Source organism: Poecilia reticulata, chromosome 6 (assembly GCF_904066995.2).
Source record: "Poecilia reticulata chromosome 6, P_reticulata-male-v2, whole genome shotgun sequence".
Taxonomy (NCBI): domain Eukaryota; kingdom Metazoa; phylum Chordata; class Actinopteri; order Cyprinodontiformes; family Poeciliidae; genus Poecilia; species Poecilia reticulata.
Genome location: NC_088835.1, coordinates 17,223,860 through 17,249,057, shown reverse-complemented (window position 1 = coordinate 17,249,057; position 25,198 = coordinate 17,223,860). Strand labels below are relative to the sequence as shown.

Here is a 25,198-nt window from a genome sequence, read left to right as displayed (position 1 = left end):
CCTATTCCTTAACTCTCTCTCCCTTGGTCTTGTTTTCCTTTTCGCCTTATTCCCCATCTCACATATCTACACATCTGCTGCCATGTGTTGAGCATTGCAAGACAGTCCCATTTTCAATTTAGGTTATAAGATCGTATTTCAAAACATAAAGAGAGCACCAGAGGAGCTGGGGAAGTGGTGATAAAAACATAGGAAACAGGAAAACAGCACTGGCCCCGGCAGAGTTTTCACATCAAAGGGTCGATTTTAAACCATCTCAGTTTCAACGTTCCTGTACAGCACATTCACTATGTAGAAAACATTTAATCTCACATGATTATGTGGCGTTCTCAAGATGCAACCTTGACCAACTTTGTAAGCAAAGGAGACAAAAACCAATAGAGATAAAAACATTTTTAAAAAAAGTCCTTGTCATTGTTTGGGGGATTAAATCCCATCCAGAGCTGATTATCAGTCCGACTGATTCAGTGATTCGTTTCCTTTCTCCCAGTTAAGCCACAGTAATCTGAAAGAAAAGCTCTCAATCCTTGCATCAGACACATGGTGTCACACTTTGGAAAATGTCTAGGAATAAGACTCATTCACCCAGTATTTGTTTCCCCACCCAATGGCCTACATAAGACAAAGAAATCAGAGCAGAACAATTTTCTTCTAATGCTATTGTTGGTGTGTTCATTTATACATCTCATAGATTAATATGTATTTCCCAGAAGCACACCACTTAATCTTATAATCTGCTAATGCTTTGATGGAGAGTTGTATGCCTGCAAGATAGGAGACAAACAGTCAGGCACACATCTGCACATAGACATTTGCAGCATCAGCAAAATTAATAATCAGTTTAACCATCTTTAGAGCTTCATTTTTTTTTTCAATGATCCATCTGTTCTTTCCCCATCGCTTTTAAATTCTGACTTTAAATCTTTTGCTTTAACCATCTGAATGCGTTGTGCCAGGTATTTTTTCACATTTGTGTGCTGACTTGGCATATGTCAACCCCTTTGGTGCTCTAGTAATTGTTTCAAGAGTTGGTATTAGATAGCGGCAGAGAGAGAAAAAGGGAGAGAAAAGTAGGAGCTGCCATCGAGAAGACAAGGGACTGTCCAAACGTCAGCAAGAAAACGGCAGCAGGTCATCTTTTCATTCTTTTTTTTTTTTTTTTCTGTTTTGCTCGCAGGCGCTGTTCTTGCCTGTGAAGATGAAATTCAATCTTCATCCCTTCACTCACAGATTTCTTTTCACTCCTCTTTTTATCAGCATGCCTTTGTGCTAAAATTATTCTTTGCCTCTCTTCCCTTCTTCCCATTCCTCAATGCATTTCTTTTTCTTTACCATCTTGTCAGCCACATCAGCAGCAAACATCCACAGAAGGTTTAATCTGTGCAAGAACTTATGTTTGCCTTTAAAGTTAGTAATTAAGTCAGTGATTGAAGCAAATGCGGTCTCATTTCTTGCACGCAGCACTAACAATTACGTTTTGACTGGCAGGTGCAGTGTCTCAGCAATCTGGGATCAATGCAAGGCTCTGATGGGGGAACACATATGAAAATACTGAGTTTGCCACTGTCAGGATGAAGGGCTAATTTTGAAAAATGTGATTTAAGAGGTAGTCAATAGCTGATGAGACTCAATAGAAAACCTTTAATTGTCCCCACTGTCTCAAATGTGGTTCTGTTTAAGTATTGCTATGAAGTGCCTCAGAAGTTTTGTCACATTACAACCAGACCTCAGCATATGTTAATGAGACAGACTAACACAAATTACTGCATAATTGTGGAAGGAAAAGGATGCATCCATCCATTGTCGATACCTACTCAAGCCAGTGTTACAGTGGGCCTGGAGCCTAAATAAAACACTGGACGAGAGACAAGGTTACACTACAGAGCACAAAAAGACAAACAGGAAGAAAAACAATCAAGTACACAAACACAGTCATACCTACTAATATGCAAACTCCATGCAAAAATGTCTGATTGTGCAGTTCCAGGAAGATTTTACATTGTTTCTTGAATTTTTTTGCATAGCAGCAGCACAGCGTAACTACTTAGATATATCATCAGACAACTGCATGCCTTAGATGAAACATGTACAACATCTGGCTTGGGGACCCTCAGAATGACTCTGTGGGTCCCTTCATCGCAAACCAAGAACAGTCATAATTTAACGCACCAGCGCAAGAAGCTGATGAAAGTAGACATGCTTAGTTGCTTTTTGAGGATTTCACAGAACAATTGGGATGGCAAAATGGAAATGTTGGAAACACAGAACAATTATTTTTCACTACTCCAGTTTTTCATCTTAGATTTTTAACATGATACCTGTTAGAACCATCAGTATCCAGCGACTCAGCAATAACCCAATTCCCCTTTGCTGTTGGTGAGCAGAGATGAAGCCTTCGAAAACAATGAACTATTTTAAAAGTGTGGACATTGTATGTCTTTCTTTTAACAAGGTCAACAATGATTTAGAGGACATTTTTACACAAAATCATAGCACTTTTTTGTATGAGTTAGAATACGACTAACTTATATAACACGTTAGGAATCAGTCATATTGTTGTACAGGTGGAAAAAAAGTTGTGGCCTCATTTTGTGCAGTTCTTTTAACTTGAAAATTGGCCCACATGACAAAAAGTGTTGTCTTAGATCAAAGCATTTCATGGCCCAGTCAATGTCCAGACCTGACTCTAACTGGGAATCTGGGAATCTATGGTGTGTGCCGATGACCTTTATCTAACTTGACTGAGCTTGAGCTAAATAACGGTTATTAAAATTACACTTTTGAATGTGCAAAGCTAGTACAGACATACCTCAGGAGGCTTTCAGCTTTAATTGCATTGAAAGATGGTTCTACAAAGCACTGACTCAGGGGACTGAACGCAAATGCAAAGCCCTTGTATAAAAAAAATCATTTAATAAAAATCAAATTAAGTAATTTTCTCTCCACTTCACAATTATCCACTTTTTTTTCTTTTGTGGCATTACTGTGCCAAAATATGAAAAAGTTCAAGTGGATTACTTTACACTAAATAAACTACTTTGCTGCACACTGTATCTCAGGGCACATGTTCACATTAGAGAGGTTTCTCTTTCAACCTTTTGAAAACTGAGTCTCAGGCCTAAAGGACGCCATCCGGGGATTTGGAACGGTTGAAAGCTTTTGGCTTGCACATCCGTCCTGAGAATTTTCCAGGGCGACATCAGTGCCAGGATGCCATACGTCTGAGGGCACAGAGGAGCATTGTGACCTGGCGCCCACGTTTAGGGGCCTGCAGAGAGAGACCACAGAGAATAACACTGAATGTCATTGTCGGAAGGCAAAATGCCAGCGATCTGCTCCACGTCCCATGACATCACGGCAGACAGCTATCCAGCTGTGGACAAGCACGCAGCACTTAAAAAAAAAAAAGTAATTAGTCTTTTTGTGCCACAACATAAATATATAAGCTTAATGTGACATATTTGTGCTTCATATTTGATTTACATATTTTCTTTCTCAGTCTTAAACTTTTAGAAGGCAGGAATCTAAAAATACAAGTGTTGTGCTCACAGCTCCAAAGATTCTGACTCACAGACAAGAACGTACTTGTTTTCCACTGATGAAGTACAGATGTAGCAAGAAGTTGTTGTATAAGTAAAGCCAAGCATGAGCCTACTTAGACAAACCACCCATTGTATTGGATTCACCGTTTTTTTTTCTTTCGGGTTTGAGGGAAGATTTAGACTGAATCCAGAATTTAAACCAGATTATTATGGAGTAGCTTTAATGAGGACACGGTTGTTTTTGATCAAACAAAGAATATCCTGGCTTTTCTAAAAGTTCTTCATGAGACAAGAGAAAATTAATTTTGCTGCTTACTAAGATGTAACACAGAGAGCTCAGTGAGTAATGCAACTCTTTTGAAAACTCCTGAGACCAAACTGATGCTCTTTTATGTTAAGAGAAAAATACTTTTACATTTTAAAAGACAGCTGGGTCACGTTAACAACAAAAGACCAATAGACATTGCAAAATGTACCTAAGAGGAGAATGAAAAACAAACTCAACCCATGGAGGAACAATTCATGCATAAATATTAATGAACATTTGTGACAAAGTTCTCCGGTGTACACGAAGAATAAATGAAACAGCTCAACGTGTATGACAGAGCAGGAGTGCTCATTATCACTTCAAGAATTGTCAAAACATGGCTCCCACTGCTTCTGAAACAAGCGAAAAGTGTTATGTCTGCTGTAACAAATCTGCTCCATCTGAACAGCAAGGATGATCTCATTAAGCTCCATCTTAAGATATTAATATGCTGGGTCTTTTTAGCCATTTTTAAGAATATCCTTTAGGGAAAATCCTCGTTCGGTTAGTGGAATTAGGTTACCATCTAGCTGAATTTAGTCCTACACTGAAGTAATGAGATATAAATCTTATAGCAACTTGTCTGTTGTGGACAGACACGTTGCTATATGCTAACAATCTGTAGACAAATATGTAAACAGGAGACAAGAATATAAAACTGATCAAATAAAATTTACAGCTGAATTCAAAAGTTACGCACCCCAATGTTTGACTTGACAATGACAGATTAAAAAAAATGACAAAATGATCAATCATATGTCCAGTAAAACTAAAGTGAAAAACAAACAAACTTGTCAGGGTAAAACAAAAAAAGCACACAAATAGAAAAACGCTCTACAAACTTAGTGGAAACTTATTTAAGGTTGCCCAACTTTTGATAAAAAGATTGTATATTGCACATTTTGTTTTCACTTTAGACATCAGTCTTCTAGGGTGAACTCAGAACATTTGCTCATTTGCATCCTTAGATTGCAGAGAGGGGACAGTGGGTTGAAAGGTTTTTGCAGCACAAAGGTTTTAGCAGGTGAAGGATGCAAATAATTCCACCACGGTAAAGCACCAGAAAACAGATCAAATATACAGATAAGACCGGGAAGGAAATTAAAGCCAATAACACCAATAATAATAATAATAATAATAATAATAATAATAATAATAATAATAATAATAATAATAATAATAATAATAATAATAATAATAATAATAAACATTTAAAGTTTTGCTACAAAAGTGAGAATAAAAAATATGCAGTTGCAGCATACTATTTGGCTTGTTACACCTATTTTCTCCCCTAGCTTTCATCTACACTTAGCTAATAATTTCAAAAACTTGAAAATGTAAATTAATCTGTAACACCTGAGTTTTCTCTCCTATGCATTACCAACAAATGAAAAGATTACTGAAGTATGACATGTTTCAAATTGCTTTAGGATGCTTAGGCACAATTTCCTTAACACCTTGCTTGAGAATTCAAAGTTGTTTTGAGCTTAATGTTGGAAACTGAGGGACGCAGACACAAGCAGGTACATACAGAATGTACATCAATGTTCTGTGGTTAGTGGTGCAAAAGATGTACCGTGGTCACCAAATGTGTCAACAGATGATAAGAGTGGCATTTAAGTCAAGTTGGTAAGTAAATTAATATGACAAGGCAGTGAAGGGACATTTAATCTGCCTTGTATTTCTGGTTTTGAAGAATGTTCACTTAACATCTGGATGTAATGCACATTTATATGCTAAATAAGGAGCAGCAAAAATAATATAAATATTTTTCTTTCCTATAATCTGCAGTCTTCTTTGCAAAATAGCGGTCTGTGTGGATCATATATTATCCAAAGTGTTATTTGCTTTTTTATGTGATGTGTAAGCTAATAAAACAATCACAACATAGTTGGTGTAAGCACAGCTGCGTCTTGAATCACAAGTCTTGAATAAATGTCAGAAAAAGAAACCCAAACATTTGGCTATCTTTCATTCTGCCTATTCACATCCAGAAATGTATTCCAAACCTGAACTAGGGTCAATAGGAATCCATGCAATTACTGAATAAGATATTTATTAACGCATAAGACACTTACATAAACTTACTGAAGACTGAAGACTGAGACTAATGTGCTCCAATTAATAGAGGCATGCATCATTGCTCATAATGGCAAATGGCGAATGCAAGAAAAAAATAATTTTGTCATTAGGGAATGAGAAATTTCTGAGCTAAAAATAATATAAATTGTAATGTCAGCTGTTAAAGGGAGACAGAAAAATATCTCTGACAAAAACTAAGGATTTGTGGCAGATAAACAAACAACTTACAGTTTTATGTTAAGATGAGACACATTTTATTGAAATATTGTCAATTTATATGCAAATGTATACATATAAGATTTATTGAACAGCTTGAGGGTTGCCTTGCAGTAAGAAAGTCTTGGATTCAAAGCCCAGTTTGTGTTCTACTTTGCTTATATAAGTGTGTACGTGTGTGTCCATTGTTGTTTTTCCTGTATGTGTCTATGTTGTGATGGATTGGCGACCTGTCCAGGTGACCTGACTCTGACCCAATGACAGCTAGAGACATGCACCATCTACCTTGAGACCGAACAAGAACAAATGGATATGGACAACAGACAGATGACTGGAAAGCAGCATTTTATGAGGAACTATTCTATAAATCAAAATAAACTATGGCACACACAAAAAAATTATACTTTCTACCTCAGCCCCCACATCCCCCACCCCACCCCCCCGCCCAAAAAAAAAAGAAAACCATTATGGATAGACTTCAATAATACTAATTGGACATAATTATTCTGCCATTCTGACTTCACCAGGGATTGTTTTTGAGAAAATAGTCGTGTTCTTGAGGAAATATTGCGAGTTATTGATTATGCCCTTCCTTGTACAAACAGATTTTTATGCCTCTGCCTTGCCGCACTGACCCGTATCTCAGACCACTGCAGTGCCTCTATTCAGTCTTGACAGTGTTCACTCCTCTGAAATGCCCTGTACAAATACAAGTGAAGCTTATCTTAGAAAACAGCCTCTCTGATTTAGCAGCAAGTGAAACGTATAACATTTCTGATTATTTCTGTTGGATAATGTTCCAGATCAGGCTTGAGGATGTTAAGGTTTTTTTTTTTTCTTCTTCTTTTTCATTTTTTATCTGTGTTTTGATTAGATGCAGTTCTGGTCAGAAGATGAGACATTTTCACCACTTTTAATGATTCATCGGAAGTGTTGTTTTTTTAATGGACTGATAATGCAGCATGCTGTACAACTTGAATGATTAAAAGCAGGAACTTGGTCCTGGCTGGTTTGATGCATTGTGGATGTCATCTAATAATCATAGGATAAGAAGTTCTGGCTGGGCTGTTTGTGTAAGAAATGGTGGAGCTAGTTTAAATTATTTGGTTTCCTGGCTTTCAAGCAGAGCCCTTCCATTTTAACAGGGTTGGAATCAGGTTATTTAAAACCTTCTTTTTTCTGTTTCAAAATGATGTTTTCAGGATAATATAATGAATTGTGAGGTTGTCCTTCATTTTAGTTATTCCATCCAACTTTTTGCAACATACTAACTTGAAGAAAAGCAGCCCCAAAGCATGATGGTACTGTCACCATGCTTGAAAGTTAATATATAGTTCTTGGGTTTGGAAGCCTTATCTTAACTCCTGAGATTCAGAAGATTAAAAAATAGTGATTGAAGTTGCCAATTTTGGGGAAATTAATTTCTTTCTTGGTCACCATACTCTATTGACGCCAGTGCTGAACTTACTTCACTATGGACAGTGGGGTTTCTTCTGATTTATGAAAGATTTGACCCTTGGCATGGTCTCTTAAACATCCTAACAAATTCACTCATATCAAGTCGGATGCTTGGAACCTACACACAATAAAAACTTCTAACAGAACAACAATCCCAAACACAACTAAACCTGGCTTTTGATGGCTGTCAAGCTTGCAAAATGATCTGTACAAAGCCCAGATCAAGATGTGCTGAATATTTGTGTGCTGCGTTTAAAAGCTGGTTTCCTGACAGGAAGTCAACCAATCTGACTGAATACTACACATTCTGTCAAGCAGAATGTATAGATATAAAACCCTGATGACTACAAAAACCATGCGGTCAAAATTAAACCTCCAAAGAAACATTTTTCATCAAACATTAGTGGAGGTGTATGTATGTTTAAATTTGTTAGGGTACAATTGATAGAAAATCCATAATAAATCATAAACCTTTGAATCCATTTTTTTGCTTTTAAGCATAACTGAACTTTTAAGTTGAAAAATAATTTAACTCTTGACAATGAACGGTTTAATGCATCTCTGAAATCACAAAATTATTCTGATGTTCATACCACAATAACTGAATGTTAACTTATTACTCAGATTATAGGTTTCATAAGTCTATAGCAACTTACTTGCATATACTAATTATGTTTAGGTTCCCAAATCATCAGAAAGGGGGGTATGCTAACGTACTTCAGACTCACTCACTTGTGACAGCACAGCACTGTTTCCCTGCAGGACATTTCATCTTGAGACCAACAACTGACCTCATGCCAGCAACACAATGTTAAAGCCAAAAGATTAAGTAAGTGTTTTCTGTGTGCTCTACTCTTCTGCCAGAACTGCCTCCTTCAGTCTTGGCTGTTATTTCTAAGAGCTTGATGTCCTTTGTGTTGCAAGCACTCGTGCACAGCAGTTCCTGAGCTGCAGAAATAGAATTTAGGTAAACAAATTTAGCTCCTACAGCGCGTCACATTTTGTTTCACAAAAAACTCTCCTTTGGAGACGAAGAAACAGATGAGTGAAACAGAAATTGCATATTGCATTCTTTCTAACTGCTTATCGTAATGACATGCAAGCCAATGAGGCTTTTAATTGTTTTCAGTGTTGGGCAGAATGCAAAACGACAGTGTCATTTTACCATGCAATAAAATTCAAGGCATTTAGACGTTCTGTAATAAGTCAAAGGTGCGCGTGTCGTCACACAGACAACACTGTGAGCTTAGGAGTGCAAACGAGTATGTAAGCGAAACCGAGTTCATTGTGATGTGCAAGGCAAAAACCATTTGTGCTTTCGATTGCATTAGCTCCACTTCCAGTCGGTGAACACAGGTAAGATGCAATACCCACAGGACACACTGTCTCAGTTTTAGACATTACATCAGTGTTGCACAAGAACCAAGCCAAGAGAAATATTTGCCAGTCAAATATGTTGTCATTGAATCCTCTTTTATGTATATAACCCTCTGTAGCACCATTTTTAATGTAGGAGAAAATCTCTTCAAAGCGGTGCAGAAAAAGTAATCCATTTCCACAGAATGCTGGAGGGTTTCTTGGAACACATAAATGGTTATTTTCTGTTGTAGCACTCAAACCAAACTACCAGTCGGTAAGTATTTGCCAAATAGAGCTTGTGTGAAGCCCAGTTCAATAGGCTCTTTAGATCTCTACAGAGAACAGCTTGTTTTTCCACATTTCTCTGTATCTCTCTTCAGACCTCTAATCCTGCTCCATTGTCTCTCAGTGTTCCTTTATGGTGGGCATGGAACAGAAGGGAAAGCTGATATAATAATTAGAAAATCCTCATTAGGACTTGTGAGAAACATTCACAGTTGCTCGACCCTCCAGCTGAGCCTTTTCATTTTCTCTGTTCCTGGCCTATTCAGATACATGCACATGGCCTTCTATCTGTTGATTACCCATTTTGCTGCAATTCCTTACAAACATACATAGAGACATTATATAACAAAGAAAAAGGCACTGAAAAAAGTTTTGATACTTGAAGACAGTATTATGCAGTTAATAGACAACTAATAATCCACAAAGAGGCTTTTAATGCTGTATGGGTTTTTTTGCTCACATGTTTTTGAGTAAATAACACTGCAGTCCACGACTAATTAGATTTGAATCAGAGACAAACTGGGCTGATCATCTGACAAGCTTAATGTCTGAGGGCATGCACAATGTTTCCAGACCATTTTCTATTTTTGGCCATGGCATTCGAGCTTACTAGAGAAAAATTTGAATACAATCTTTAGAAAAACTGCAATGCAAACTAGACTCTACGTTCTTGTAGATGACCATCCTTAATTTGACTATATTCATGTGTGCAGCAAATTTGCAAACACTTCCCTGTGTTTAAAAGTTTTTTATTGTACAACTATATGAGACTGTCTGTCTTTGTCTTCTGGCTAAAAGTCACTCCAGTCACTCTCAGCCTGGTGGGTGGACCAGATGCTGTGGTGGCTGTTCATTCATAGGCTGAGCTTGTGGGGGAATGGGTGGGACAGAATATGGTTTCGGGAATGGTGTGGGGAGTGAGGGGGGGAAGGGATTTGGGTTATGCCCTGGTGGGTAGTGGGGTTTGGAGGATGGGTGCACCTGCCATGGCCTGCTTGGTGCCTGGGGTTCTGGATCCCATCCGTGGTGGGAGTGGGCTTGTTGCAGCCGCTCTGTGGCAATTCATCACCTGCCATTTTGGGGGATCTCTGAGAAACCCTGCGTTGCTCTATGGTATATTAATACGGAGACAGGCAGGGGCCAGGTAGGTAGATGGCCCCCAGGGGAATTCGAACAGGGTCCTTGGCACCCATCCCCTTCTCCCTAACATATGCTATGCTATGTTGGAATAAATCTTGATGTGTGGGACAATGGACTTTATGATTCTGTTCTCTCCTGGTACTCTGGCTTCGTTCCACAGTCAGAAAACATGGCTGTGAGTTTAAATGCTCTCTCTTAATTGTCCTTCCACTTTCTGAGTGTATGTCTCTGTGTTACCCTGTGATGGACTGGCGAGCTGTCCTCCAGGGTGGACCCCATCTCTTGCCCAATGACCTCTGGAATTAGGCACCAATACCCCTGTGACCATGCAAGGAAAAGCAGGTATAGGTAATTTCTATTATATTCAGGAAACAATAACTTGTATCCCCCAACAGTCTATATTGGAAGTCTACCCACAGTTAAGCCTAAATTAGCTCCAGCAGATTTAGGTTTAAGGTCATCATTTTATTTTGCTAACATATTAGTAATAGCAGTAATGTTTCGAAGCAGCCCAGCCATAGTCCTGAATTGAATGTTGTAGAGAACCTGTAAAGGTAGCTAACAATTAACATGACGGCAAGGACACCTTCCCACATCACAGACCAGGAGCTCATAACCAGAGATAAAATAATAATAATAATAATAATAATAATAATAATAATAATAATAATAATAATAATAATAATAATAATAATAATAATAATTACTTGTGGACACAGGTGGGTAAGAGCTTCAACACATTTTTACTCAAGTAAAAGTAAAAAGTAGCCATCCATAAAATTACTCCTGTAATTTTTTTAATGTTTCTCATGTAACTGATCGTAACATCTGATTTAATATTCTACAATGATGTCATCAGACAGACACAAAAATGGAAATAAATAATAATAATAATAAAAAAACTTTCCATTTTGATATATGTCTGTCTCATTCCCTATGAGAAGCAAACTTATCTAAATGAGAATATTTTTAAACTAAATACCAGGCGTTTAGCTAATTATTAGTTTTATGTCGTCAACCTACTCCGGGTTCTCTATTTCTCTGCTAGTTGTAAACTGACTTTCCTCCGCCTGGCCTCTATGTGTCTCTGTTTTTGTCACTCACTCCGAAAGCTGCGAGGGAAAATGAAGAACAAAAGAAGCAGAGAGCAGTTCATGAAAATAAGGAAGTAAATGCTGTTGGACTGGAACCGTAGCTTTACCTCTGTTGTTTAAAGAGAAATGCATCAGGTAGCAGTTCCGTGACAGAATTATAAGAACGATTAGGCTAAGGAAGTTAGCGCTTAAGCTAACTCCTTAATAGACACATTATTATCGTAAAGCAGCCCATGTACACAGAGAGAAAAGTGAGAGGAAGACACGGACAAGTAAGTAAACAGTGCTACCGTGCAGTGTAAAAGAAAGGGGAAAGATCTGTATCTTGTGTGAACACGTTAGTCAGAAAGAAGTGGTAGAAGCAAAGAGAATTCCCCCCCTTGTATTCAAGCATTTTTACTTTGCTGTTCTGAGTCAGGCTTGATGAGTAGCACACAAACAGCTCAAAAAGAGAAAGAGAAAGTAAGGAGAGATACAGGTGAACAATATACTGCATGTTTGTCCTCCTCCTTTCAGTTCGACGAGACATAAATACACACACACATACCCTCACAAAAAAGAAAAACACATAAAGGTCAGGGCCTTGGGAGAGCAAGAGATATTTGGACCCGCTGAGACTACTCAGCACTTTGAGTTAGTAATAAAGGAGAGAGTGAAACAGGTATTTCAGTAGCTGCAGAAGCAGGATACCATTTAATGGGACTTGGACAATGTATTTTCTTGTGTTCAAGGTTTACATTTAATATTTTTTCTGCAGAGCTTTGCTGTGTGCTGCAGAAGCATACCACAAATCAGACATAATGTCATGACCACCTATGTCCTATTATGTCCACATTTTTGCAGTCAAAGTAGCAATTTGTTGATACTATATGATAACGTGATGTCAGTTGTTTTATGGCTTTCTGATCGATTTTTACTCTAATTTCTTAGATTAAAGACAAACAAATGTGTTTTGTCTACTTCAATATTCCTCATCAGCTATATTTAATGCTAGAGAAAATTTACAAGGCTAACCCCAATCTGTTCTTCTTAAGTTCTTAAACCATTTCCAGACTGCATTTGCTTCTTATGCACTTATAGGATGCTGTACAATATCTGGCAGAAAGAGTTGAAGGGCTGTAAGAGGGCACGGCCATCAGGAGGCACGGCCATCAGGAAATTCTGTTTTCAATCCAACTATACAACTACGAAAACAACAAAGTGTGATGCATTGTGTATTCTGATGCCCATCGATCAGAACCAACATAAACTTCTATAGCAATGTGAGCTGTAACAGATTTTCTTCTGGATGAAAATGAGCCAGTCAGACTGCAGCTGTCTGTGACCCTGTCACTGGTTCCCCAATTTTCCTTTTTAGGACCACTTTTTATAGCTGGTGACCACTGCAGAACCTCATGAGAGATGCAGTTTGGCAGATTCTCCAACCCAGTCATTAGCCATCACACCTGGCCATTGTCAAATTTGTTCAGCTCCTTCCATGTTTCTATTTTTCTGCTTTAAAACACCAACATCAGTGAGAAAATCTTCACTTGTTGTCTTATACATTTCATCCCAAAACAGGGACCTTGATGAAGAGACAATGGGTGTTATTTTACCCATCAGTGGTCATAATGTTATGCCTGATTCTTGTATGTTGGGCATTAAAGTTGTGAATCTTGGACTTTTCCCTCATTTAAAGATAGCAATCACTCCCAGAAGATCATAGTTATATACCATGTCCCATGCTATTTGTTTCTGGTATGACTTATTTATGTGATGCGCAGATATTCCAGTCACGATGGATCACAAAGACGAATCCCTGGAGGGAGCCACGGGGCTGAGTCAAGATGATTTGCCACAGATGGATGGTTCCTGTGATGCGTGTGAGCCTGATGAAGCCCAACCAGCGACGCACGTGTGCCACATCTGCAGCTTCGCCTTCTGCCCGATTCACGCTGACAGACATTCCAGCAGCACACGGCACACCTTAATGCCTTATAACGGTGAAGGTGCTCAGGCCTGTGGTCTGGACACAGACAGTGACTCGAGAGTCGAAGGTGCAGCTGAGGATGAATCTGGTGAAAAGAGAGCAGCTCAAGCGGGTGAAAAACAGGATCTGGCAGAAGGTGGTGAGGGTGTGCATGCAGATGGAGAAAAAATTGCCCAGAATGAAGGAAAAAATGGGGAAGAGGCTGAGGCTGCGGCCGGCGGAGAGGCAGGGAAGAGGGACACGGTGACAGTGGAGAGACTGCGCTGCAAAGAGCACGGCCAGGAAGGCTCCCTGTACTGCAAGCCAGACGAGCAAATCATCTGCGTGGTTTGCGCTGTGCAGGGTGAGCACAGGGATCATGAGATCATCACTCTGCACCAGGCCTATGTGTGGCAAAAGGTAAGGAGCAAACAACATGACAGGCTTATACATGGCGGACTAGCAGAGTGTGATTTATGACATGCCATGTGTTGGACCTAATCACTTATGGCATGCTGTACAGTATCTGCAGCCCTGCAGCATCGCGTATTCAGACCATCACCTATCTGCTTTGCATTTCTAATTCATTGTCAAGTATCCCACTAGCTGTAGGCCTTTCTCTCTTTAGAGTCAGCTCAACAGGGCTTTGTAAGCGCTTAGTTTAATATTTTAAACACAACAACATTTCATGGTCACCCGCATGACTTCATTATTAAATTGATTCAACTGCACTGCGATATAAGTACATTCCCTGAAAACCATAAAATGTAAATGAAACTGCATCACTGTCAATTTTGCTTCACGTCAAATGGGGATAAATATATTTTTTTGTCTTTCCACAATGTTTTTCCTTTGAGCATATTTAATAGGCTCAGTACAGCATAACATTACCCTTAGAGTTTAGATATGTCTAATCATTGATGATGTTTTCTTACATACTGTATACATGTTTAGCTCTTTTAGTTTACATTCCATAAGGTTGTATGAATTAACATTTTTTCCTCTTTACTTTGGAGAGAAAAAAAAAATTCTTTAAAATGTCTTTCTTTCTGTGAACAAGTGCCTATGGATATTTCAAGAGGCCCCTTATTCTGAATTCAATGCCAGCAACAGATAGTTGTTTCTGGCAAGTTGTGTAATTATGTATATAGAAATAAAGAAAAATCCTTGAACTGATTACAAATAATTAATTGTCAACAGGTAAGTAAAATAAAGCACTAAAAAGTAAGTTGTTTCTGAAGAGTACTTCAGTAGATTGAACTTATGAGAACAAAAGTTCTCTGTATTATCTGGAAGAAGTTCAGACACTTAGATCTCTTAGAAAAGGCTGTTTTATGCACTTTAAATTTTAAAAAAAGCTTATACGAGTAACCATTTTTTTCTATCTTTTTCCTTTTTAGAAAACGTTTGTACCATTTGAGGTTGAAAAAGATCTTAGTATACTCTCAAGTTATTTTCAATTTAACTTCAGCGTTGCAGTGTAGTGAAACACAGACACTACATAGTCTCAAAAATTTGTCAATGAGATGAAACACAATTGCAAAGCATAAATATTGAAAAACTCTGCCATAAACATTAAAATGCTGACTTCTCAAATTAGTTTGAATGGATAAAAATAAATGGTCTTGCCTTTGCAGATTTTATGTAGGAATCCTTTGTATCGTCTGGACCTAAAGTAAAAGGAACCATTAAATCTCAAAAGCCACATCTGTCATGTATTTAGGTTTAGAGTGCCTGACTTGAGCAGTGTGCTCTTTAGGTAAGGTTCCATTAAGGGTGACTGATGTGCTGGATGAATAAATGCTGGCATCACTTTGGGTTTCTTTTTATATTTTACAAAAGACATCACTGATCTTGTCTGGACAACCAGATGCTGCAGATCTTGTAGAAAGTTGTTAGGTTTACAAAGAGAATCAATTACCATGTGTCTAATGGAGTCAATCACTGTGTTATCTTTGGATTACAGCTTAAACAGTAAAAGTTTTCAGTTGTGAACACTGCAATAGCCTTAGGGAATGTGGCAAAAGTTAAAACATGTATCATATAAAGCCATTTTATTTCATTTTCTTCTGGTTTGGCATGTGGCTGTGCATCTGGAAAAGAAAGGTAAAGCAGCCAGCTCACTAGTTTACACTTAAAAACACTCGTAGATTAATCAGTACCAAAGAAGGTCACACATGTGGTCCAAAGACTTTTCATTTAGTCTAGACTGACTTGCAACAATTTCTACTGAGTGATGATGGCAGACCTGATGGCAGATGATTCATTTTATTGCATAATTTTAAGATAATAAGCTTTATATGCAGAGTTGCAGCCAAGTATGCATTGATGTCACACACAATTTATTTTGTGTGGCAAAAATAAACAAAAGTGAAGTACTATTACCAAAATCGGTATATAAAAAAAATACTGTTTTGCATCAGTTTATATATCGTTGGGTTTTTATACCATAATATTTGTGTTCACCTACTGTGTTTATGTAGCAGCTTACACTGTTGTATTTACTGCTTGTTGGCGTTGTCCATCTGCAGAGCAGGCAGGGTCACGACCTGCTGGGCTACACACAGCAGATGGCTGAAAACGTCAAGACCAAGTGGACTAACCCTGAGGTGAGGGCAAACCTTTCCTGAACTCCAAGTAAAATACTAACACAGTTTAGTTGATATCAGAATTTGCTAAAGAGCACCTCTCAGGAGATGTGCTCCAAACTGCTATATTTAACCAATAACTTCAAAGCAGCACAAGAAAAGTTATACGATCTACATCTGGATATAGGGATTCATGTTAGATGTTTCTTTAGAACTTTGTGTTACTGATTTTGTAATAAGATTTACTTCTTATAGTTCCACTGTTAACCATGAAATAGTTTTATTGAAATATGACTATGGCAATAAGAGTCATGTTTGAAAATTTATGTATTAAAATTATGTTTTATTGGGAAAAGATTAACCACATGAATGAGTCACTTTCAATTAACTTGAGTATGATTGGTTCTATATAAGTAATCTTGCCTTCTGCAGAAGTGGTGGAATGTGAATATAATGCACTACTCTACTGAACTACCTAGAGTATTGTTGATTTGATTTTTCCTGCTTTGATGGCCTGTTTCTTCAACTGATTTATGAGAATTCCTTTCATATTCTCCAAACTAAACTGGCATCCATTGCTGCTTGATTCAGCACAATTTCCAAACTTTGAAAACATGCAGTCCTTTACATTTTCCTCAAGATATTTAATTCCATTATGTTTTTAATTCTAACATAACTCATATTTAGACAGAGCTGGATATGTGACAGTAATGAGAAATTCTGCAGAAAAACAAAATAAAAGTGCAAAGAAATTTACTTCTACCTTAAGACCATTATTTGTGTTATTGATTAAATGTCTTTATTGTGCTATTTCACAAAATTAGTCAATGTTTCTAATCATTGCTGTACTGCTACATTTATGGTTTCATGAGAATGACTCGAACACAATGCTGCACGATGTTGGAAACCCTGGATAACCTCATGTCAAAGACAAAAACAACAAATCGCCACCTTTAAAAAGATAACGCTATTATCAGATGTGACTATTTTGCAACAAACATATTAACATTTAATATTTTTCTGCAACCTGACCAAAGATATTTTATATAAACATAAAAAGCAAATCTATTTCTAACCTGCATTCGATTGTATCAGGAGGCTAAGAAGTTATTTATTTGTAATGTAGAGCCTGCAGCATTAAGCAGCACAGCTTTAGGGTTGCAGAAGCACAGCAGTCCAGAATGTTATGCTGCCTCATTCACAAGTCTGTTGTTACGGATTCTGCAGATAAAATTCAGCTTGAAGCATGACATGAGTGTGGACCTCTGTAGGCTTTGGCTGATGTCACTTCTTTGTGTCAGCACATTTGTGCCAAGTCAAGGGCTGTCTTTTCACTTTTATTTTTTTATTTTATTTCAAAGTGAATGTTGTTCAGGCTTTTGTCATATGAAATGTGGATTACTAAATGCCCTCAAGCAGTCTTTAAACTGATTTTGAACCCAGGCATTTGATGGAGGGGAAGAAAAGTTGCATTATCTTACAGAATAGTGACCCCCAAATGTCTGCACAGCCTTTTTACACAATGCAATATGTGTACTGTAGATATGAAAAACAAATATTTGTGGGTGTTGGAGATATAAAATAATAATTATAAAAAATAAATTTAAAAAAAGCTATGATGACAGCTAAAAGACTTTGAATTTCTTGAACTGCACTGGGTGATCAGATTTCTTTGGGATATGAAATGAGGGATATTGAAACATAAGTTTGTACCCTCCACTTTCGAAAATGGGACTGCAGCCATTCTACTTGCTTTATTGTTCAGGCACCTAAACATGTCCACATAAAAATGACTTCATGGGAGGAAAATTGAAGGTTTGGAATGGCTTAGCCAGAGTTCAGAAATAAATATGGCAGAAAGTCTGTGGGGTCACCTGAAGACAGCTGAGGGCAAGAGATGGCCTCATAATCTGATAGATTAAGACAATGTCTGAAAGATGGATGGGGCAGATATTACAAAGTCAATATGTGGCCTGCTGATGGCCTTTTACGAAGACTAAAGTTTTAAAAAAAGTTCTTCCATTAGCGTGTAATTCTCCCTTAATAAATTAATATTTTTTTCTCCAACATCGGTGTCAATTCTCTGTTGGATACTACAGGATAATTGCCACATAAAAAAATAAATAAAGCTGGAAAAAAATATTTATTCCATCATACAACCATAAAATCTTAACAGGGTTGCTTACAGATTTGAGAGCCACTGTGTGTGTGAGTAAAGTTTTAAGCAGCTTTTCAGTGTATAGATATTCTGACCCATATATAGTCAATATTTAATCTTGATGGTTGCTTAATTCTACTGTGGTTCTTTGTTTTGTTTTTTTTTGTCTCTTGATAGTTTTTGTCTGAACATTTTCTTTCTGCATTCCTGTTGAAACTCCTCCAGGTTACTCTCTGAAGAACAGTGCAACTAGTGGATTTCTGCTCATGTTAAAGGAGAGGAGAAAAAAAAACTACTTAAGGTGAATTTTCATAGCAAGTCAACCTTGAAAATAGTTTCTGTATTTCCATTACAGATGCCGTATAGTGGAGGCTTGTTGTGTCACTGAAAATAAAACCTGACCGCCTAGAGTTAGAGGGTTGTGCATTGAAGGGCAGAAGAGTGAAAAGCAACATCAGAAACGTGCGGCTCTGGTCTCAGCAAATTACCACTGATAGCAGAAGTAGCAGCATCTCGTGCTCTCTCAACCATCCCCACATTTTCACCTCTGTCAAAAACGCTAAAGGAGAACAGTGGCACACTCGAGCACAGCTGACTGCTATGAGATGTGACCCAGGCACAGTGGCATAATGTAAAAGGTTAATTTCCCTCACCTGTGTTAGATAACACTCTTTCTTGTAGGTTGCCCCCCCTCACCCTTCACCCCTCCTTTACAGTTCATATGTATTATCATATTGATATACCAACTCTAGCTATAGGTTGTGCATTTTGCTGTTTCAGTGCAGGGGAGCAGTGTGTAGAGGAAAAGCACTTACCTGCTCACTCACCAGGCATTGTGTTGGAGACCATTATGTGGATTTGTCGGCGTGTCCTTTCTGCTCCCTCAAATGTCAGTGTTTATTATTATGCGTGACAGGCAGCCTTCAGAAAGGCTGCTTCTGGTAAGGAAGGTTATGTCTAAGTATGTGAGCAACACAGAGACAGACGCACAAAGTGCATCTCGGGTAGGCTAAATTGCATGGTATTGACATCCTGAAACACTTTAAGGAGGAAGAAGCCGGAGTGGTTGTCTGGTTGGAAAAGATTTAACCCTTGCTATCTGTTTGCTTCTTAAATCCAGTCTGCTTTATATCAGTGCTTTGCAAAAGTATCCATTTTCATACTCTGTAAACGTCTTCATATTTTAACACATTATAACCACAAAACTAAGTGTATGTTAAGTGATATGTCATCACAAAATAGGGTGTAACTGAAATGGAATATCAAGTTCGCATAGTTTTCCAGCTTTTTGATTATAAAAATCTGAAATGTTTCAATTTATGTACAGCTCCACTAAGTTAGTACCTTTCAGAAACGCATTTAAACACAATTATAGCTGCAAATTCTTTCGGGTAAGTCGTCTCCAGCTTTGTCCATCTTGAAAGATTTGCCAATTATTTTTCTTTTTTCTCAATCAGACTGGAGGGAGATCTTCTGAACGGCAATTTTCAAGTCTTGCAACATATTCCTTAATAGAGTCAGGTCTGAATTTGGAGCCATTTTTCTCTGGTTGTACGCTTAGGCATGTTATGCTGTTGAAAAGTGAATATCCTGAGTCTTTAGCAGACTCTAATGGGTGTTCCTCTAGGATTGCGCTGTATGTAGACTCATTTCCCCACCACTAACAAAACTATATTAGACTTACCATAGGCCTCTTGGTTGCTTGTCTGGATAAAGTTGTCCTTTCTCAGCCTGTGTGGTTAGTTGGACAACCTCGTCTTGTTTTCAGCTGTGCCATGCTCTATTCACACCGCACACGTCATTTGTTTACCATTTTCTCTAATTACCCTCAAGGTCTAATAGAACTGCTGGATTCCACAGAAATAAAACTAAAGTGATCAAGTTTTACGAGCAGATGAAGACAGTCTTTAAGTGTAGTGGAGTAAAGGGAGCTGAATATACTTGAATGCCATAATTTTTTGAATTTTTATATATACAAAAATCATACATATAAAGCATACATTCTAATCCACAATTATATTTTTCATTTTCTTTGTCATTTGGATTTCAATACGTAATATCCAAATAAAGAAAATTAAAGTCTGTGGTTGTAAGCTGGCACAATTTGAAAATGTTGAAGGGTATCAACATGCTAGCTAGACTCTATGTTCTTTCCATAGACATGGGGTGAATGATGTTTTAAAAGTAATACTTTCAGTTCAAAGTTGAATCTAATACAACTATCATATCATAAGGTTTATACTGAAGGCAAATTATCTGAATTATTAAGCGTTATCTACATTCAGTGAGCAAAAAGGGAATATAATCACATTTATGTGCTTATGACAGATACTAACTAGCTTTATCTTCAACTTACTTTTTGTTTCTTCACTATAAAGTATGGCACACACATATTCTAAAGCTGCTCCCTACAGCTGAATCTCTGTGATATGATACATCAGCAGAGCACAGCAGCGCCAGTCACCAATGTGTCTGTGTGTTTATTGGCTAAATCCATTTTCACTGTCTTATATGATCTACAAGAGAAGCAAGCACATTAAAGCTGTCTTAGAGACTCAAGGCTGAAAGGCAGGCAGTGGAGGAATAAAAAAAAACATCTTTCCTATCCTTTGTCTTTGTTCTTTTCTTTCTCTCCAATTCAATTGCTCTTTAAGGCTGTCACTTCTATTCTATCTCGGCATTTTAATTCAGTTACTTTATGGCATTACCAGGAAAGTTCCTTGGCTGACATTGCTTCACTCAAAAGCAATAAAAAAGTTGCAGACTATTGAAACTATTATAAGATCCCATGCTACCTTATTTTTCTTTCTTTCTTAGATATAGATGACTTCTGTGATTGTCAAAGCTATTGTTTTTCAAATAAGCACTGTATTTATTTCCAATTTAAGAAGCTAAATTGGAAAAATCTAATTCTGAGGGGAGATAAGAGTGTGAAAATAAGAGTGCACTGCTGTGTTGGAACACGTCCACTATTGCCAAGGGCAAGGACAGTTCAAAACCATTTACTCCTAATGAATTATTAATGCTTTTAGGCCTTTTTAAAAAGACATCACACCAAAAGGAGGACTGAATAAGCAACACCCGTTGGCTGTGATTTTGGAAGACCAAAGATTTTAAATAAACTCTCACTTTGCAAATTTTCCCTCAAAGTAATTTAATATTTTGCAAAAACCATTAAAACAGGCATTCTGTGCCCAAGCTTTTTAGTGTATTTAATTTAGCGTATTTAATTTACATACGGGATATTTTAAATTAACCTTAAAAAATATCAGCATATTTATCTTAAATTTCTAAAGCTTTGTTTCTTTGAAACAATGTTAATCGTGTGTATTTGAAAGCTGAGGCTACTTTCATGAGGCTCCTTGTATTTTTTTGCCAAAAGAAACACAAGTAGTGTTATTTCCATACCGTTCTTCTTTGAATTCCAGTAGTTCTGCTTCTTCTTAACTTTTGACTACAGCGTATTCTTTGTATCTGGTCAGAACTAAACTTGTGAAGGTATCATCTAGTTGCTGTGTTGTAGCAATGTCATATGAGCATTTGAAAAGTTTTTATAAACCATGAAACCAACTGTTTTAGAGGGTTTTTAGCCACTAGAAGTTGTTTACTTTGCCGCATACATGTCCGCAGCAAGAGCATAAAATAAATCTTCATTTTTCCCTTTTCGTCATGTCCCCACTTTCCTAAACAATCGTCCTGATGTCCTGCCAGGGCTTGTACTCGCTTGCTCCTCTTGCGTACTTACAGCAACCCTCCCTGCGTAAGCATTGTGCTGCTGTTCCTCCTGAGGCCTCATTTTGTGGCCTCAGCTTGCAGCAACGCTAATGAAAATTAGCATGCATGAATGCTCTTTCCTTGCGGCCAGTTTTTTTTTTTTCCCCCAGAGCAAAAGGTCTGTTGACAAACTCCACAAACACAAACATCCAAGATCACAGTGTACATCTGCCATGCTGACCATGAGGACTCGTTTACAGGGCAGAGGGCTTTCTGTAGGTCCTGCGAGATGCTGTAATGGTACACGTGTAAATCTTGATAGAGACAGGATGGAAAGTTTTGTGTTGCAGCCCTATTTGTGTTGAGGGATTGTACTAAAAGCATCCTTTTTTTTATGTCTCAACACAAATTACTATGAGTAGTTGTATATGAAAATTAAATTTCCGAATAAATAAATGCGTTTAATGCTTACTGTTGCAAATGCTACTCCTCCTGCTAAAGTTGGATTTTCATTTAAGTGTTTTATTGTTTTCTCAACAACACATCATTAACAGAACAATAGTCGTATTAAGACGGTCTTCAGCATAGGTTTACACAGAACATGTTGATTAGAGTCAGTCGAGACCAGTCAATGTGAAATGGTGTTTATAACTCTGGAATTTCCTCCATCTTCTACATCCACTGGTGAGTCCAAACGTCCATAAAAGCTGTAAACGGATCCCAGATTCCAACTGCCCAAATGTTCAGTAACTAAAGTCTGACTTCTTGCTTTTAGCTTAACGTTAAAAGGCACATGTATATATGTTTTCCATTTCAAATGTATTCACACTTGGTAGCTATCAAGATAACTCTTGGTGGTTACATTCATTTACATGTCTAAAATTGAGAAATATTTTACAAATATTGTTATATTTGGAACAAATCCCAAGAACAGAATATGATTATAAAGTCTCCAGCTAGAATATAAGGTTAATAAAGTAAATATATTGTGTATAGTGGAGAGGAGTCAGACAAATTGTTGCGTGGGTATAAGAGTTTAGAGGCCTAATCTACCAGCAGTTTATTGATGGATTTAGAAGTCCCCTCTTGCCAGCCAAGTCTCCCTTTTGTGCAGTGACTTAAGATTGCAATTCGAAACACAAGCATTCTCGCTACATTATCCTCATAAACCTTTGCTCACAGTCTGACCACAGATTCTGTGTACTGTAACTCTTCAGTTGAGCTGTTTTATATTATATTGTTTGCATTTGGGTAGTTTAATCCAAGTTTGAGAAGCACTAACATTACCTCTGCCTTTTCTAGTTTATATTTGATCCTCTGGGTGCATTTTGTTCATACCTCAAAATTATCTCTGAGATGTATTTCTCCCACAGACCTTTTAGGATTTCATAGACAATGGACAGGATTTAAAATTCATTGTTTTACCAAAAAAGTCAAACATGATTAGAGGACTGGTATATTATATTCAATTGGTTGAAAATTTGTTGTAATATACAGTTTACAAGTCTCTTTATTCTTGGATTGTTTGTAGGACGATGGAACACTAATTTACTTCAAGTAAAGCTATCTGGCAATCAAAAATTATGTCCGAGTTCATGGACTTGGACGTACTAAGACTGTACGTCTCCACAAAATATCTTTAGTAGTTTTATTGTGTCATTAGCATAAAACATCTGAAACCTAAATATCATTTAGTAGATGATGCCCAAGTCCAGTTTTTGAGATCTAGTATCCTGCAACTTTTAAATGCTTTCCTGCTCCAACGCACGTAAATCAAATAGCTGAAATCCTTCACCGGCAACCATTCAGCCCTGCAGAAGCCCGGTATCAAAAATCAATAGATGGTTGCTCTCGAGGAATTAACTTGGTCATCCCTGCTCTAACTATATTTCCACCTACCTTGTTATTGGGTGTACCTTGCTAGTAGCAGATTGGACCCTTTTCCCCTCAGATCTATCTCAATTCTTGATGGCATTGATTCAGTAAGAAATTGGAAACATTCCTCTGAGATTTTTATTGACATGAGAATTACATACTTGCTGCACATTTGGGAGTAGCACATCCATAATGTGAACCTCCGATTACACCACATCCTAAAGTTTCTCTATTGGACTGAGATCTGGAGACTGTGTAGGCCTCTGGAGTAAAGTGATTCTAACCAAGCAATGTTGTCCAGTCCATTATCATAAGATTTTGGTGAGCCTTGTTAATTGTAACCTCGTCTTTCCTTTCTCATTTCCCAGTGTGTTCTGCATTTTTAGCCCATCTGATTCAAGTTGTGACTTATTTATTTAGCAATTGTATTCCTCATACCTTGGTTGTAACAAGTAGGTGTGTGACTTAGTGCTGGATTTTCTCTCAAACTAGTTTGTTCGTTCTTCCCAAACGTCCGACATCAATAAAAAGGAGTTTAATGGATATTTTACTTTTGGACCATTCTGTGTTAAATCCTGCCTAAATTCAAAACTTCCTATATTTACTATTTTGCATACAAATTAAGCTTGAAAAAAGAGTTTTGCTGATATAATAACAGGAAGGGCTTTGAAAGTGACAAACTAACACCAGCTGTTCCAATACACAATTCTAGTAGTAAATGTCATGTAAATTATTAGTATATACTGTAGTCTCAGAGAGCCTGCAGTTGCTATTTAAATCAACTGTTTTTTATTAAAATTAACCCTTGTATTTTGTTCATTTCATTAACTGTATTATACCCGAGTGGTTGTGATTAACGAGAATGCTGTAACTTTAAATCTTGCGGCTGCCTCTCCAGTCTTGGGTTAGAGATGCGTTTAACAAGTCCAGACAAGCATTGAAGCGGTGTCCAACCTAATTTCTTGGCTTTTGTTCCTCATCTCTCAAACATATATTCAGATTGTTAATTTCTTTGGGGCTGACAGAGAAAAACGCATTGCTCTCCTATTGGATGGTAACTCTCTCCTTCTGTCTTATTCAGAATGAATGATGAACATGTTTTTCTGTCCTCATAGAAAGAGTAATTTAAAAGTGTTACCTATTGCGCTTGGTTTAATGGGCAATTTGGAGAATCTGATTGCTTGTGAAGAAATGGCAAATGCATAATAAAACTTTGGGCCCTTGGGGGCATTCACTCTGCCAGACTTTGTGAAGACAATGATTCTTCGCTTCGCTGAAGAGAGGGAGGCTGAAGGGGAAACAAGACCCAGTGAACGGAGAGGAAGAGAGTTAAATTCAGCTCCAGGGAAAAAGGGAGATAGAGCAGCTGATGTTTGCAGATTGAAACAATTAGAACATATTAAAGAGAAGAGACCAAGGCAAGGGAGCTTGG

General features: G+C 37.6%; 1 protein-coding gene across 1 annotated transcript in view; it reads left to right on the top strand.

Moving 5' to 3' along the window:
• The first annotated feature begins 11,474 nt into the window (after positions 1-11,474).
• The window catches only part of trim44 (tripartite motif containing 44), a 50,047-nt gene continuing 36,323 nt past the window's right edge, over positions 11,475-25,198 (top strand). The window contains exons 1-3 of the mRNA XM_008411516.3: positions 11,475-11,755; positions 13,247-13,851; positions 15,963-16,040. Coding sequence (XP_008409738.2) covers positions 13,261-13,851; positions 15,963-16,040 — 669 coding nt within the window. The 5' untranslated portion in view covers positions 11,475-11,755; positions 13,247-13,260. The remainder of the gene's footprint in view (positions 11,756-13,246; positions 13,852-15,962; positions 16,041-25,198) is intronic.